Source organism: Hibiscus syriacus, unplaced genomic scaffold (genome assembly GCF_006381635.1).
Source record: "Hibiscus syriacus cultivar Baekdansim isolate YM2019G1 unplaced genomic scaffold, ASM638163v2 tig00110989_pilon, whole genome shotgun sequence".
Classification (NCBI taxonomy): domain Eukaryota; kingdom Viridiplantae; phylum Streptophyta; class Magnoliopsida; order Malvales; family Malvaceae; genus Hibiscus; species Hibiscus syriacus.
The window spans coordinates 454,377-470,151 of record NW_024062943.1 but is presented as its reverse complement, the minus strand read 5'-3'; the positions used below and the strand labels follow the sequence as shown (position 1 = coordinate 470,151).

Below are 15,775 nucleotides of genomic sequence, written 5' to 3'. Positions count from 1 at the left end.
TGTATATATATATATTAAATTATTTCATTTGATTTTTTTACTATTTCATTATTATATATATATTCTTTAATATTTTACTTATAAGTCTAATATTACTATATATATATTGTAATTATCTTTATCTAGTCGTATATATTCTTTATACTTTTATTTTTCTATTTTTAAGTATTTGGTACATATATAGCTTATTTATTTTTTAATACTTGATATATATATATATATATTTATATTTTCCTTTTTTTCAAATATTACTATATACAATTACTTTACTATTTTTTTTTTTATCTTACTTATTTATTTTATTTTTCCCTTGTATCTTATTTGTTTTCTTTACCTTGTTTATCTAACACATTTCTCGATTTTTTTTTCAAATCAATTAAGGGTAAGTAATTAGGATCGAAACTTTACTTTTTAATTTAACTTTTCATTTTTCTTAATTAAGACAACTGGAAATTACGTAGTACCGAAAGGGCGGTTCAAGGGTGCTAATCCTTCCTTGACCGTAACCGACTCCCGAGCCCGACATATTTCTGGTAAGACGCAGATCAGGTAAGAAATAGGGTATCCGATCAACCCATTTATTTTTAAATAAATGATCGGTGGCGACTCCAATCCACATTTTTCAAGTCGAAGCCTAATTCTGGGGCCCAACCGAAAGACGGTTGCGACATGATCTAAGATATTAATTGTAGTTCTACTCTAAGATTAAGAATAATGTTGGTAGTTTAGCTTTTAATTTTATTTTTAGTATAAATACCGATGTCTGATTTATTAATCGATTAATTTAGATTAAGTATTAATGAGGTAAAGATGACTCTCATAGTCTAATATATTTTATTCGAAAACGTTAAAATTCGAATCTCTAATCTTACTTAAAGGATTTAATATTATATTCTACTAGACCAATCAATTGTGAGTAACTTTTAATTTTATAAAGTATGATAGAAGATATTCAAATTTAAACAATATTTGTTTATATAATTCAAATTCAAATTCCACTATACCGATTGATAATTAGAAAACTCAACATGAAATTCAGTTCTTCCACGATCAATTGATAGTTAAGTCTATCACTTGCATAACCAACCATAGTGAAACGGTGTCGTGGGGATCCCAAACGAGAGCATCATCCGAATCTTCTTCTTACTCTGATCCCTAATAACAGCCGTCTGATTGTATGTATCCTGTGATATGATAAGGACAAGACAACGAACCCCATGTGATAAAGTTTTTCTTTTTTAATTTAATTAAAAATAATAAATTAGCGATTGAATTGATTTGATCGGATCGATCCAACCTTTTTAAGCTAAACGTTCACAAGCTGTTTACACTTAGCACTGTACGCAGACAAATTCATTATTTTATTTTCTGAAAAGAACAAAAATTCCCCGACCTTTAGCTTTGGCGGTGTTACTCACAAAGCACGTTTAGTTAAGATTCGTCTATTACTGTTGAAGTTCTTTAGGAATGTGTTATGTTTTGAATTGGATTGACTTTGATCCGTTTTTATACACTAAGGATGTCGGCAACTCACTCATGATTTTTGAGGTAACTGTTTTTTTTCGAGTTTGACTGGTTTGCGAATGGCGGGAGAGATTCAAGAGCCTTTCAACATTAGTTTTTTGGTAAATCTTCTCTCTCTCTCTCTCTCTCTCTCTCTCCTTTTGGTTGGATGTTCGGAATTTGTATTATGTGTTTATTGAAAGGAATTGGCTTTGTTAATTGTGTAATTGTTTGTAGTGCTTACTGAATACCGTGAGAACGTTTTATGCTTAGAAATTATGAATCATAAAGCTTAACTGATGAAAATGATAATCTCATTCCGGCCTAAAAGAAGAGAGAAATAATAATCTCACTGATGAAGTTTAAGAGTAAAAAGAAACTAGTGGTTGGTTCACTTCATTTGCATTGTGAATCTGCGTCTTATTCATGGACTGATTTTAATCTCTGAAGCTACATGTCTCCTTGATTTTTTGGGAACAAAGAAATCTGTGTCTGTTTCCCCTTTCATGATTGATGTTTAAGCTTCAAAAGTTCACTTTCTTGTTATTTAGGTTTTTCTCTTAATCCATTGCTTGATTTGTTGTAGTTTGATCAACGATCACTGTTTGCCATGTCAACATATGATGATATATAGAATAAAATGTTATATACTCAGAAACAAACATTCAATATAAAAACAGTTACGCATACACTTCTGTGTTTCTTTTTTGCAAGTATATTGAACTTCTTCCTGCTTTATTGAAGATCCTTTTATCTATTGTTCAAACTTCTTTTCTTTATGCTTGGCAAAAGCGGATATGAAGGTGTGGAGCAGGGTAGAGCTGCTACTTCTTATTTTAGCATAGGACTAGAAATTTATCATGTTCACTGATAAATATACAATAGCATAAGATTGGATTTGCTCCTGAGTTGTTATCCTTGAGTGCGTTAATGACTCATAATCATCATTCGAACTTGTGTGGGTTTTATTCATTAATTTGGACACTGCACATAAAATTATCTGATGAGTGCATCGGATTTGGATAGTAATGTTGAGGATCCAAAGTAAGGATATGTAGAACATGAATGTCAATTTCAGACAAAGAACTGCAGTTATCCTTAGGATATGGTATACATTTTAGCTACTTATTTTGCACTAACAGATAAAGTTATATAATTAGATATCATACTTATCCCTTTTCAAATTGTGCATGGAATCAGTTTTGTGCCATTAGAAATGTCTAGTATATTATTTCTGAAACTCTGAAAATCTATAGAAGATTGTTTTTAGCATCAATTCCTTACAGTATCTCAAATACCTCCCAATAACATTTAAGTGCCGGAGAGTTTTGTCTTGCTAACCCCTATTTTGTGAATTTCTGATCTATGAAATGAATGATAAAATTCAATTTTCGTTATAGTATAACAGATAATTTCTCCACTTAGTTGTTTTATTCTAACCGCTCTTATTTTTGGAACTTGGCAGACAGAATCTCTGCATTCTGGTTCTATATCATTTGGAAGATTTGAAAATGAACCGCTAGCTTGGGAAAGGAGATCCTCTTTCTCACACAATATATATCTTGAAGAAGTTGAGAAATTCTCTAAACCGGGTTCAGTTATTGAGAAGAAAGCTTATTTTGAAGCTCACTTTAGGAGGAAGGCACGTCTTCTCCAAGGTTCATCTGAAGGACAAAATGGAGGTGAAGCTCAAACCGGTGGGAATGATGCTGTGGATAATGAGGGTTACGGTGAATATCAAACAGTTGAGAATCATGCTGCAGAGACCAAGACTAATGGAGAAGAATCTGATAATTTAAGTAGAGATAGCTATTATAATCATTCTGATGAGAATGGTTTGGATTATGTAAATTGCGGGGAAGATTTTTGTTGTGGAAATCAAGGAATCCTATTTGATAATGAAAATGAAGGGATCCAGACTAATTATGCAAATGAAGGTAGCCTTTGTGCTCACTTTGACAATAATCCTGAAGGTTCTGAATATCTTGGGGAGGGTGCATTGATTGAATGTGGAAGAGAATATCCTGAAGATTTATCCACTCATGAAACTCATGCTTTGGTTCCTGGAGATGTTAAACATGAGGAGAATCCACAAAGTGAAATTGGACATGATAAACCACTTAGTAGCATTGATAAACCAGAAAAAAAGGTAAAGGAAAACCATGATGATGAAGCAGTTAGCAGTGATGAATCACTTAAATCCAGGGATCCACCTCCCATTGCTGGAAACACTGGAGAAGTTGATACTTCTAAGTTAGATAATCAGCAAAGTCATTCCCCAAAGGTATGAGTTTATATTCATATTACTTCTTGTTGGTTTCTGAAAAGTGGCATCCATTGCAGTAGCCAGAAACTTGATTTCACATTTTTTTTTTCTAATGTGGTGCTTGAATTTCTTTTGTTCTTGCGTTTACCTACTTGTAACTCATACTTTTTGATTTTTTTTAATTCTAGTTGAAGCCTACTATTGTAAAAGCTACTAAATCGAGTTTGAAGTCACAAATGAGTCCTGATCATTACCAGAAAAACATTTCTTCTGATCCTTCAAAAGTAGTTCCAAGAGTTCTAGATAGAAAGGAAAAAGAGATCAAGAGGAGAACGAAAGCGGAAAAATTACCATCACAAACTGCCACTTCAACTAGGCGTCCAATGCTCTGATCTCCAAAAAAAGAGGTGAAAGTTTGGGCTTTGACCTGAAAGCTAAATGAAAGACATCTGTATTACCTAGTTTTTATTCTGTATTAACCATTTTATAAAGATTTCATATTGTTATTTGAATTCCCTTTTCCTTGTTGTTCAGGATTCTGAGAGAGACAATGCAAACTTAAGTTCCGAGCATAAAAGGTAATTCCTATTTCATGCATTTGTATACTATGTTTGTATTTTAGGGACAGTTCAAATGATTATTTCATTCTTCTGACAGTATAAAAGGAGTGACAAAGAAAGTAATTGAAGCTCGACCTTCTTCATCAAAGAAGATTGAACCTGTTGGTTGCCAGACACCAAATAGGTATGTAGAAACATTGTGGGCACTGCTTTATGCCACCAGAAATTTGTGTTTCATCCTTAACATAGCTTATTCTTTTTATAGGCTTAAGCAGGCTGTCAATTCAACTAAGGCAGATGTAAAGTCAACTGTTGGGTCATTCCATTTCAAAAGTGGTGAACGAGCTGAAAGGAGAAAAGAGGCAAGCAAGCATGCTGTCATTCTCAATTTTTTTTATTTCTTTAGTTTATGGATAAACTTTAATGTCTTTATTCTTTTTGCCATAAAATGTTATCAGTTTTTCATGAAATTAGAAGAGAAAATACATGCAAAGGAGGCTGAGATGAATCAGATTCAAGCAAAAACACGGGTAAGGGAAGGGTACAATATTCATTGTTTACTACTTGAAATGAACGACTGTGGACATTTCTGGATTGAATTCTTTGTTTTTCCATCATTATATCTATGGTTATCGACTCTGGGTTGCTAACTTCATAAATAAATTGAATGCTTTGGTCTCATTACAGGAGAAGACGGAGGCTGAAATTAAGCAGTTGCGGAAAAACCTTATTTTCAAAGCAAAACCCATGCCTTCTTTCTATCATGTTGTCACAGCACCACAGTCTAATGGAAACAAGGTACATTAGAAGCTATGCTATTGCTTTGATTTTGTAATGTAGCTCATGTCTTCTGTGTGATTAGTTCAAGGAAGCATGCCCTCATGAGTGCATGTCTAATTTGGAGGTTCTTACATTGGCTCACATGTAATCTTAGTCTAGCATAATAGCTTTAAGGACTCGCCAACTCTTATTCATTTCTTATTTAATTTTCTCAAAAGGCATAATATTTTGGAATTGCATGTGGAACAATTTATTTAACCATCTGAAGCAATAGTAGTAAAAGATAGTATTTATATTTTGTTCTTTGCACAATTGTTATTTATAGGGTCTTGGATCTTTGTTGGTTCTTTGAACTTTTTCGTTCATATTTCTACTGGATATTTTCATGTTGGTTTTAGTAGAATTCCCTGGTCTGAAGAAAGTAAGATATGAGAGAATTTGAATTTTGAAATGAGTTAGACCATCCAAATGAAGCAGTCAAAGAAAGGAAAACAAGATAGTTACTGACTTGAGAAGCACAAGGTTGATGTCTGAGTTTGCTTGTAACTGTGGAATATGTATAATTCTTAGTGGTTGATGACGGAAAATGTGTTATACGTGATTTTAGGTGAGTTGCATTATTTGCCTCAACTCTGGTAGGAAGTTAAACTTGTATACCTTATTATGGACCTGTTTATATTTCTTACTTTTTTCATGTGATTCATTGTTCAATGATCATCCAAATAGCTTATTTCATGTTTTTGTACCACTTTTCAATAGATTTAACACTGCTTTTTATACGTGAATTTAGGTGAGCTGCATAATTTGCCTCAACTCTGGTAGGAAGTTAAACTTGTATACCTTATTAAGGACCTGTTTATATTTCTTACTTTTTTCATGTAATTCATTGTTCAATGATCATCCAAATAGCTTATTTCATGTTTTTGTACCACTTTTCAATAGATTTAACACTGCTTTCTTCTGTTTCTTTCTCAGGCCGCATCATCTACCAAGAGACCAGCTAAAGCAGGACCGAAATCTGCAAATCCAGGGGTGGGATCAACCAGAAGATCACCATCACTCTCAGGGAAGCAAATAAAGAGGTCCTTTCTGCTGGTAGATATGAAGGTGAGAAACTTTCATACAGTTGAGTCATCATCTCAACCTGGCATCATAACCTCAACTCCACCAACAGGTGGTTATGGCTCTCCAGCATTTGTCACACAAAACATTATCCTTTCAAAGCAAGAGAGAGGGAAAGAGGGAAGTAATTTGCCAAAACATAGAATACCGGAGAATGGTAAGGTTGTAAAAGATCATAAGAACGGTGGCATGCCAAAAGTTGGAGCCAAGAGAAATAGTGGGAGAGGTTAAGAGGAAGAATAACATGAGAAGTGCTGGAATTGGCAATGCCAGTGGTTCTGGTATGGGTCTTTTGGCAGTTGTGGCTTCCTGAAATGATCAGCCTTGGTGTCTCATCTTCACCCAATTTTCTTCCCCATATAGCCTGAGCAGCCAACACATGTATCTTCAAACTATCTAATCACGTGTTGTCTTCAATGCCAGTATGTAAGTTGAATTTATACTGTACCAGGAATGTCAATGGTGCCAGGTTTACATTGAAAACCAGATTCCTTGCGATGGAAAAAGAGAAATGGCAAGGCCGATTATGGATTGTTGATAGTAATGTTACAGTATTACTTAAAACAACTTAAATTATGGGGCGTGTAATGCAATCTTTAGCGAGAATTGTAGTCAGCTGATAATGGTGGCTCTGTTGTTTGTATCCCTTACCTACGACCCCTGCCAACATATTCTCGGTAGAAAGAGGAGACTTGAGGCAAGTGGCTTCCTGTTTTATCAGGTTAGAAACTCTTTCAAATGGCAACGAATTGCATTTGAAGCTACAACTTTGGGTAAAAAAGCAAGATGAAAGCAGATAAATAGAAAACCTAGAAATCTCCATTTTGCATGGTGGTTCCTATAGGGCTGTAAATGAGATTAGCCGAGGTCTAGTAATGCTAAGCTCGACTCATTCGAAATGTTCAAAGTTAAGTTTAACTCGAAAGTTTACGAGCTAAAAATTGTCAAGTTTAACTGAAATTGAAATTAAAAATTTTGAAGTTTGATTCGAACTCTAAAAAACTTGAATTTAAAATATTTTCAGACTTAATTCGGTTAAAACTTGAACCAGAACTCATTGCATTTAAAAAATAACATATACACATTAATATTATTAATAATTTAATTTAATAAAATTAAAATTTAAATGAATTATTTTTTTTTTGAGTTGATCGTAAGCTTTTTAAGTTGGGTATAAAGTAGTTCATCTCGACTAGTTAAGAACTCAAGATAAGTTTGAATTTTACTTAAATTAATTTGAATTGAACATGATCAAATTTTAACTTGATTAAACTTGAGTAGTGTAGAATCTATCTTTTATCATTTATCGTCGCAGTGATTCCAGAATTTTTGCAAGGGAAATGCTTCCTTTACTTGCAAATTGCTCTTTTTGCTTTATTAAGAACTACAAAATCAATCATTTTTTATATATGCAAAATCAATCATAGATGGTTAAATTACGGAGGTTTTGAGCTGTGAGATAATCGATTTATCAAACACCATTTTCGTCTGCAAATCTCCCACATGAAAGAGAAATTTAGTGACAACAAGGAGCAAAATCAGGTCAATATGAACAATGTTAAATCAAGAATACTTTGAAGCAGGAGATTTTCCATTATCATCCATTGTGAAATCCATACAAATAGGTGATGCAACCAAGCAGGTCAGCAAAATTGTAACGAGACAAGTTAAAATAAAAATATGGAAACTAAAAGAGGAATCAATATTAACCTTCATCTTATCCATTGCCAAACAAAAGAGTTAAGAAACAGTAAGTACATGGACCACCTCCTCTATGGCTCTCACTTCTTCATCATTTCTATACTTCTTTCTGCAACTAAAACACACATACCAAACTCCCCTGAATGTATTAAACATGGTTTAATCATTTAAATACTTTTACACCACACAAAAAAAAAAAGCTCTTCTTTTTTCTTTTTTACTTTAACTAGCTAGTAATTCCCTAAACTAGAAATAACTAGAATAATAAATACAAGAAGACCTGTGGTAGCTGTGATGATGAAGATTGATTTCCCAGGCCTAACTGTTGTTCCCGCTGACTGATCATCCGCCCGGTGCGGAGGTTTTCTATAGTAGTACGGGAAATAAGGCCATATAGGATCAGGAGGAGGCGGACCGTATAAAGAATTACCACCATAAGGCGGTGGTTGTGTGTAGTATGGTGGTAGGTTCCCAACAGGAGGAGGGTATACTCCCGTTTGTGAAGGTGGTGAATAACTAGCTGGAGGCGTTTGAGTGACTGTTCCACCACCTCCTCCGCCTCCTCCGGTACCTGTTGGTGATGGGTAACATGGATAAGGACATGGGTTATCTTGCTTGCTTCGAATAAAGAAGCTAAAGAAGAAGAGGAAGAATAAGAAAGCTTTGTTAAGCACTGTGTTGGCCATGTTAAAGAAACGAAAACCAGGGAGAGAGGATTGATATAAGTGGGATGAATGCAATTAAACTCCCCTTGTTTGAAGGGTTTATTTTGAAGCTGTTTAGGTCAAGTCTCAAAGTTGGATTGATATAAAGAGCCAAATAAAAGAAGGAAAAGTAAGCCCTGGCCTACTTACAGTCCTTTGTGTTAAAGGTCACATTTTTTGACCCCATGGCACTTTGAAACTTGGCAATCAAGACTTCATTATGAGCAGTGAGTTGTTTCCAATAAAGGGTTGTTGAAAACTGAATATGGAGAGACGGAATTTTCTGGTTCCACAGAGAATAATTCATCATAAAAGAAATCTAAAACAGGGGTTTTTGATTTTAAACACACAAAAATAAAAGTAGAACCATATTTTGTGCCTCTCAATATTCTAATGTATTTATTCATTCGAGTATCGGAATTCGGTGAAATTAACATATGTTAAGTCATCCTTTTCCGAATATTCAGAAGCAAACTGTACTTTTTGAGGAGCTCAATAAAGTTCTGCTTTTGATGGCATGATCAAATTAATAGAGCAGAGGGTCGGCTGATCATGTGTGAAAACTATGCTCTGTTTTCAGGAGTTAATATTCCCAAAAACTAGGCTTGGAGAGCATTAATCAACTTCTCACATATGCTTCGAGGTAGATCGTGAATTTCTCAAATCCCATTTAGTTAAAATTCGATTAACATTAGACTTAATTCAATTCGACTTGAGTTTTGAAGCAAGTCAATTAATACCAACTCGAAAAATTAACATATTATTTTTAATTTTTTTAATTAAATTATTAATAATATTAACATTTATATGTTATTTTTAAGAAAATTTACAATATATAATGTTTTCATGTATTTAAGGTTCATGTTTGAGTTTGAGTTCGAGCTTCAATTGAGCTAAATCTGAGATTGTTTCGAGTTCAAGTTTTTTCGAACTCGAGTCTAACTTCATTTTTTTTGATTTCGAGTTCAAGTCAATGTATATAATTTTAAACTTTCAAATCAAGTCAGGCTCAACTTTAAAATTTTCAATTCGAATCAAATTCAACAATGCTCGAATTCGTCTCGTTTACAACACTACCCATATCATATGTATGATGCATCCCTATTCATCCTTTCAATCAAAGAAATTTCACCTAAATATTCCTAACCCTTATTTTAGCTACTTTTGTCATAATTTCATATAAATACTAGAATATGTTCATTGCGCTTTGTGAAATCAAATTGAATTTGCGAATATAATATTTATATTAATATATGGTTAGTGTATTCTTTGAAAAGTGAAATTTATAGCAAAATCGAATAATTAAACAAATATATACAAGTTATAAAACATCCATATTTATAAATAATAGAACATAACTTTTCCAATAAATAAATAATAGAGCATAAATAAATATGTCAAAATTTATGTGAAACACATTATTTACATATAAACAATAAGATATAAACATGATATGAACCAAAATGGCATAAAATATGTATGGTAACACACCAAAACAACACTGAAAATGTGATGATTTGAGATATATACAATCACAAATAATTAAAGGGTAAACTATATCTGTAATAACTAAATTACTTTTTTTTAATCATTAATTTATATTTTAGTCAAAAGTATTATTAATATTATTAAAAATAATATTAATAATATTTTTTACCAAAAAGTAATTTGATTATTAGTGTCGGAACCGTTGGGTCCCGAAATCGGGCTTCGACTTAGATTAAACGAATTGGAATCGCCACCGATCATTTTAAAAACATTTAGGTGGATCGGACACCATCTTACATGATCTGCATTATACCATAAATGTGTCGAGTTCGGGAGTCGGTTACGGTCAATAAAGGATTAGCACGCCCTTTCGGTACCAATTAATTTATCGGTTGTCTTTAATTGCGAAAATTAAGAATTTAAATTAAAATCTAAAAATCCGATTCGAATTACTTACCTTTGATTGATTAAAATTGACTACTGAGAAAAGTAAAAAATGTGTTAGATGGCAAAATTAATAAACATTGAATAAAAATTAACTAAATAAAAGGAAAATAAATAAATAAATAAATAAATCAAAGAAGTAAAAAATGTTATATATAAAGATGTTAAAATAAAAACAAAACAAAAGAATAAAATGTCAAATTTCAGAAAGGTAAAAAATAATAAAAAATAATAATAAAATAAGTGTTAAAAAAGAATTACATGGTTGCAGTGCCAAATTACAGATCAACGAACATTGACAAGCCAACTAAATATATACTTACAATGGAACAGTGTCCAATGGCTTCTTCCATTTCAGTTTCTGTCTCCTTCTTCTTCCACTCATCACCAATTTTTCAAGTAAACTGGACAGAGTATGGGTCCAATTCACGTTCTTAGGAATGGGAAGATGAGTTGTCAAACCATTCCTCTCTTGACAAGGTATGGCAGCAATCAATACCCACATGACAAAAATCATAATCAAGTTCGTTATGAAAACCAAGGAGGGCAAACCGAGAGCCTCCGGTCCACGTGGAGGAACTATGTTCATAGTCATGGCGTGAATCTGTTTGGCCGTAGACCAGTGCTTAGTCACCTGCCAAGAAAGTGACTTGTAATGCCCAAAGGGCGCTCGATCTTTATTACCACCTTGGTGGCCAAACGACCAAATCCTCTCCGCCGTTTTATGAGCGCTGCCTTCTTTCCTCTCTTCACAGCAGCAGCTTTCTTTCGAGCTGTCTTCTTCTTGCTGGCATCTGAGACCATCTTCAATGTATTTTAGTGTTGTAGTGCGCTGCTTTAAGGTGGCACCGACAATGGATCAGGAGTAAGGCTTCTTTGTGGTGCGTCTCCTCTTCTTAACAGCCTCTTGAGCAATATCCTTCTTATGTTGCTTCCTATACATGGCAGTCCATGTAAGTTTCGATGGCTTCAGGCGGTTATGGAAGTACCTCTTGCATTTTGAATTTGAAAAGAGGAAGACCTGAGAATCATAACGAACAAATTTGATGCCTTTCCCAGGGTATATCTTGGCACCACTAAACCGACAAAGCTCGGTCTTGAGAACCATGGTTTCTGCTCCGCTGCTCTGCTCTTTTTCACCCGTGGTCCCCCTCTCTAGCTCTGTTAATGGAAAGAATTTATAGACTTGTGCAGGCAGAGAGACGTGGGAAAGTAGTTGCCTTGGAAGTGTGGAAATGAGGACGACATGTTTGAGATAATAGTGGGTAGTGGTGAGATAATAATGGGTGGTTGGATGGTTTTTTATTTTTAGGAGTTTTGTGAAATGGTGGGGTTGACCATGGCCCTACAAAATAATTAAAAAAATATTAATAATAATAATAAATAATAAAAATAATAATAATAAATAATATTTTTTTAAACTCGGATAAAAATGAGTGTCTACAATTAGAATAAAGAAAAGCAAGAATTTGATGATTATTGATATGGTTTATTCATAATTAAACAATACAATATGATATAAATATATTAACATATCATATATATAATACAATGATTTAATTAACCCTACAAATTTATTTATTTATTTATCTTCGAAAATGACAAATTTGCCTATCCAATTTTATTTAATACACCACCTTTTTAATGGAAAGTTAAATATTTAATTTTCAAGTATTATTTTTATTATAATATTTCAAACTTTATAAATTTATTATATTTAAGTATATTTATAAAATAAAATAAAGTTATAAATAATTTATTAAATTTATTTAATACAGCACCTTTTTAATGGAAACTTTGATTGTATATAAGTTTACTAGACACAAATAATTGAAAAGTCAATATTCTTTCTTATAATATTTTTCAAGTAAAGAGATATTATATCTTTAAAATAAATATTATAATTTACTTTCATATAAAACAAGACAATATAAATATATTTTATCACTCAATCAATTAATAAATATCTTCTTATAACAATATTTATCTCTCTTTAGTTTCTCTCTTGTTCTTGTTAATTAGTATATAGTTGTATAGTATGTTAATGCAATTTTGTTTTATTATTATAGTTATTGTTGATAGATTTTTATAAGGAAATGAAAATAAAAAGAAGATAAATTATGCGTTTATTATTTAAGTTATTATTTTTTATTTTGTTTTGATATTTAAAATTTAATTTTTTTTAAAAGCATACTTAACATTTAGTTTAGATTTTAATTTGTGATACCCTGTTATTATAAAGTTAATAGAACTATTAACGTAATATTTTTTAAATTTTTTCAATGATGACATGACATAATTTTATGGTGACAGATCAATATTATCGTTAAATTTTCAACAGTGGATACCTAAACTAGAAATTAGTATAGTTTTAAAACTAAATAAAATTTAAATACCAAAATAAAATAAAAATAATAATTTAAATACTAAATGTGTAATTTATCCTAAAAAAACTTAAAATGTGAACAATTTTGGGCTCAATCAACTAAAGAAAAGAAAAGAGGTGATGTCTACAACAATCTTAATATACAATTAAGAAAAGATACTATCGAAAATGTTAATATTTTTAATATTTTCAGTAAAATGTTACCTAAAATATTATTTTTTATATCGAAAATGTTAATATTGAGCGATACCTAAAATATTTAATATTTTCGATAAAGTACTACCTAAAATATTATTTTTTTAACGAAAATATTAACATTGGATGATACCTAAAATATTATTTTTTATCAAAAAATAGATAATGTAATTAATATTTTCGATAAAAAATAATGTTTTAAATAACAGTTTATCAAAAATATTAAAAAAATATTAATATTTTTAATATAATTTTTTTTCTAATCGTATATTAAAACTATCATATATCAAATATATCCGATAAAAGATGAATAAGTAGGATCCATGAGTTGGTGATGAAATCGAAGTTGATCTCATCCTCCACTATTTACACATTTCATATCATCAGATCGTATGCTTTAGAATCTTTTCTTTTGTTTTCACTACCCTCATTTGACATGTCATGTTCCATTTTACAATTTCATCAATCAGCAACTATTTTTTTTTTTGAAATTTCTCAAATATTCTTTACACCCTCCTAGCTATTTCTCCCAGATTTCTCAAGTATTCTATCCACTTTCCAGAATTGGAAAGTTATTGGATTTCTTATGTACTTCAATTAATGCCCTAACGGCAGAATTTAGCAAATAAATAAATAAAAATTGAAGAAGATATTATTTGTTAATGAGAAAAAGCCACCATCCCATGTTCTTAGTTCCATCTTCGGGTCAACTTCCCTAATCATAATCGATGCAAAAATCTTGCACAAGTGTTGCTTTTGGAACCTTCTTTGCTAACCATGTACTCATCATTTCAATAATTTTATATTCTAAGCTTTGCCCACCTGAAAATATTGAAGAAATACATAGATGATGAATGGACCCAAAAAGAAAATTAATGGGTTGTTTATTGACAAAAGAGATTTGACATGACCCTTATATTCTTTCAAACTAGTAAACTCTAGACACATAACTATAGTTTGCTCAAGGAGATGTGTTAAAATCCCTAAGCACTCTCATCCAGCCGGATCACAAAAGCACCAGGCTGCCGCCGAAACTGAAGGCCCAACCCCCAAAACAAAACATGCCCCCACAGGCTTGTTTTTCAAGAGATTTGGGCAGCTCCAAAGGATTCAGCTTCATCCACTGGGTTCAACAACTGGGGGTCTCATACATATTGAATCTCCCCCTCGGATCCCATTTGGTCCTCTTCGACCTCCTATGCTCTTCCATCGGTCCACAAAACCACGGCGGTGATTGAAACTCTTGTGCCATATCCCACAGCATCTTCTGCAGCTCGTCCAGGCTGCAAGCTTTCTCCTGAAAACCACAAACCACAGTTAATATTTTGGATTAAATCAATCAATCAGACAAGCCCTATTGCCATTTTACACGAATTGTTTTACCTCTTCCCTCGTTTGGGCCATGAGAGACAGCATTTCAGCCATAAAATCAGACAAGCCCTGCACAGAAATGTAAACCTCCTTTCGATTTCGTTGGAAAATTATTGAGAAAGGAAAAGGTTTTGATTCAAATAAGAATTAATGATTACCCACCTCATCTTCATCATCATCGGGATCATATAACCCAGCATCGTACAGAGTTCTCTTCCTCTGGTCTGATAAAACTACACCAACACAACAAACAAACGGGAATTTAAACATAACAGACAAGGCATACATTTCGTTAAACTCAGACAAGACAACTTACGTACCTGAATAAGCTTCTTGAATCTGCTGGAATTTACGCTTGGCTTCACTCAATCGAGAAGGTGTGCTCGTCCACTTATCCGGATGCCATTGCTGCTTTCCCATATTCATAAATCAAACAGAACATAAGTCCATGCTCTCCAAAGTTCAAACCAACAGTGAAAAGTTCAATAGAGAGCTTACCATTGCAAGCTTCCGATAAGCACGCTTGATATCTTGAATAGAAGCATCGATCCCGACTCCCAGTACATTATAGTACGATGGTAAGCCACGTTCACCCTCCATCATCACCTACCCAAATTTTAACTACGATCAAATAATCGAGAATCAATACTGGAAACAGGAAACCCCGAAAGTTCGATGAATCTTATTCTGTTGTGATAATGGTGTTAAAGCCCGAGCATGGTGGGATTGAGAAGGAATAGGGGAGCATTATATAAAGATTAAAGACGGGGAAGAAAATATCTGGGTTCTGTTTTGATTGATGTGGATCGGGAAAGTTCGGGAAGAAGAAAGTTGTTTCATGTGGGAATCTTGTGGATGAAGATATTTTGTTTTTCAAAATTGGAGATATTTATCAAAAGCAAAATCTCAAAGCTTGACTTTCTGCAATGGTGACGTGACTGTTTTAAAAAACAATTGTGGTGGAGACACGTGGAAAACTATTAGTACTATTCTGGATCTTTTGTTGGCAATTGGATTAAATTGAATATTAGGGTCTGAAATTTTGAATTATTATTATTTAAATTAAAATTTCATTTTTATATTTAAAATAAAATAAAATAAATAAAAATTTCATTTTTATAATTAAAATAAATTAAAGAAAAATAAATATTTTATTTTTTATATTTAAAATATATTAAATAAAAATAAATATTTTTTTATAATTATGAAGTGATTACAATATAATATTTATTAAAAGATTTTTAATATTATAACG

At 32.3% G+C, this 15,775-nt stretch overlaps 2 protein-coding genes and 1 pseudogene across 3 annotated transcripts; 1 reads left to right on the top strand and 2 right to left on the bottom strand.

Annotated features, from left to right (window-relative positions):
- Nucleotides 1–1,348: 1,348 nt before the first annotated feature.
- On the top strand, nucleotides 1,349–6,790 carry LOC120149149 (annotated as a pseudogene).
- A 1,351-nt stretch (nucleotides 6,791–8,141) lies between these two features.
- Nucleotides 8,142–8,710, bottom strand: LOC120149152 (leucine-rich repeat extensin-like protein 3). The gene has a single exon (XM_039162043.1). The coding sequence runs from the start codon at nucleotides 8,616–8,618 to the stop codon at nucleotides 8,163–8,165; it is 456 nt and encodes a 151-aa protein (XP_039017974.1). The 5' UTR covers nucleotides 8,619–8,710; the 3' UTR covers nucleotides 8,142–8,162.
- Nucleotides 8,711–14,016: 5,306 nt separating this feature from the next.
- Nucleotides 14,017–15,247, bottom strand: LOC120149150 (chaperone protein DnaJ-like). Of its 2 annotated transcripts, none has more exons than XM_039162039.1 (5): nucleotides 15,019–15,247; nucleotides 14,841–14,928; nucleotides 14,683–14,753; nucleotides 14,533–14,589; nucleotides 14,017–14,446 (listed from the first exon to the last, which is right to left on the bottom strand). In XM_039162039.1, exons 1-5 carry the CDS (start codon nucleotides 15,121–15,123, stop codon nucleotides 14,279–14,281), a joined length of 489 nt encoding a protein of 162 aa, XP_039017970.1. In that variant the 5' UTR covers nucleotides 15,124–15,247; the 3' UTR covers nucleotides 14,017–14,278. The 2 variants fall into 2 exon arrangements, with proteins under 2 accessions (XP_039017970.1, XP_039017971.1); XM_039162040.1 differs by having other exon boundaries at nucleotides 14,533–14,591; nucleotides 14,694–14,753; nucleotides 15,019–15,244.
- Between the last annotated feature and the right edge of the window lie 528 nt (nucleotides 15,248–15,775).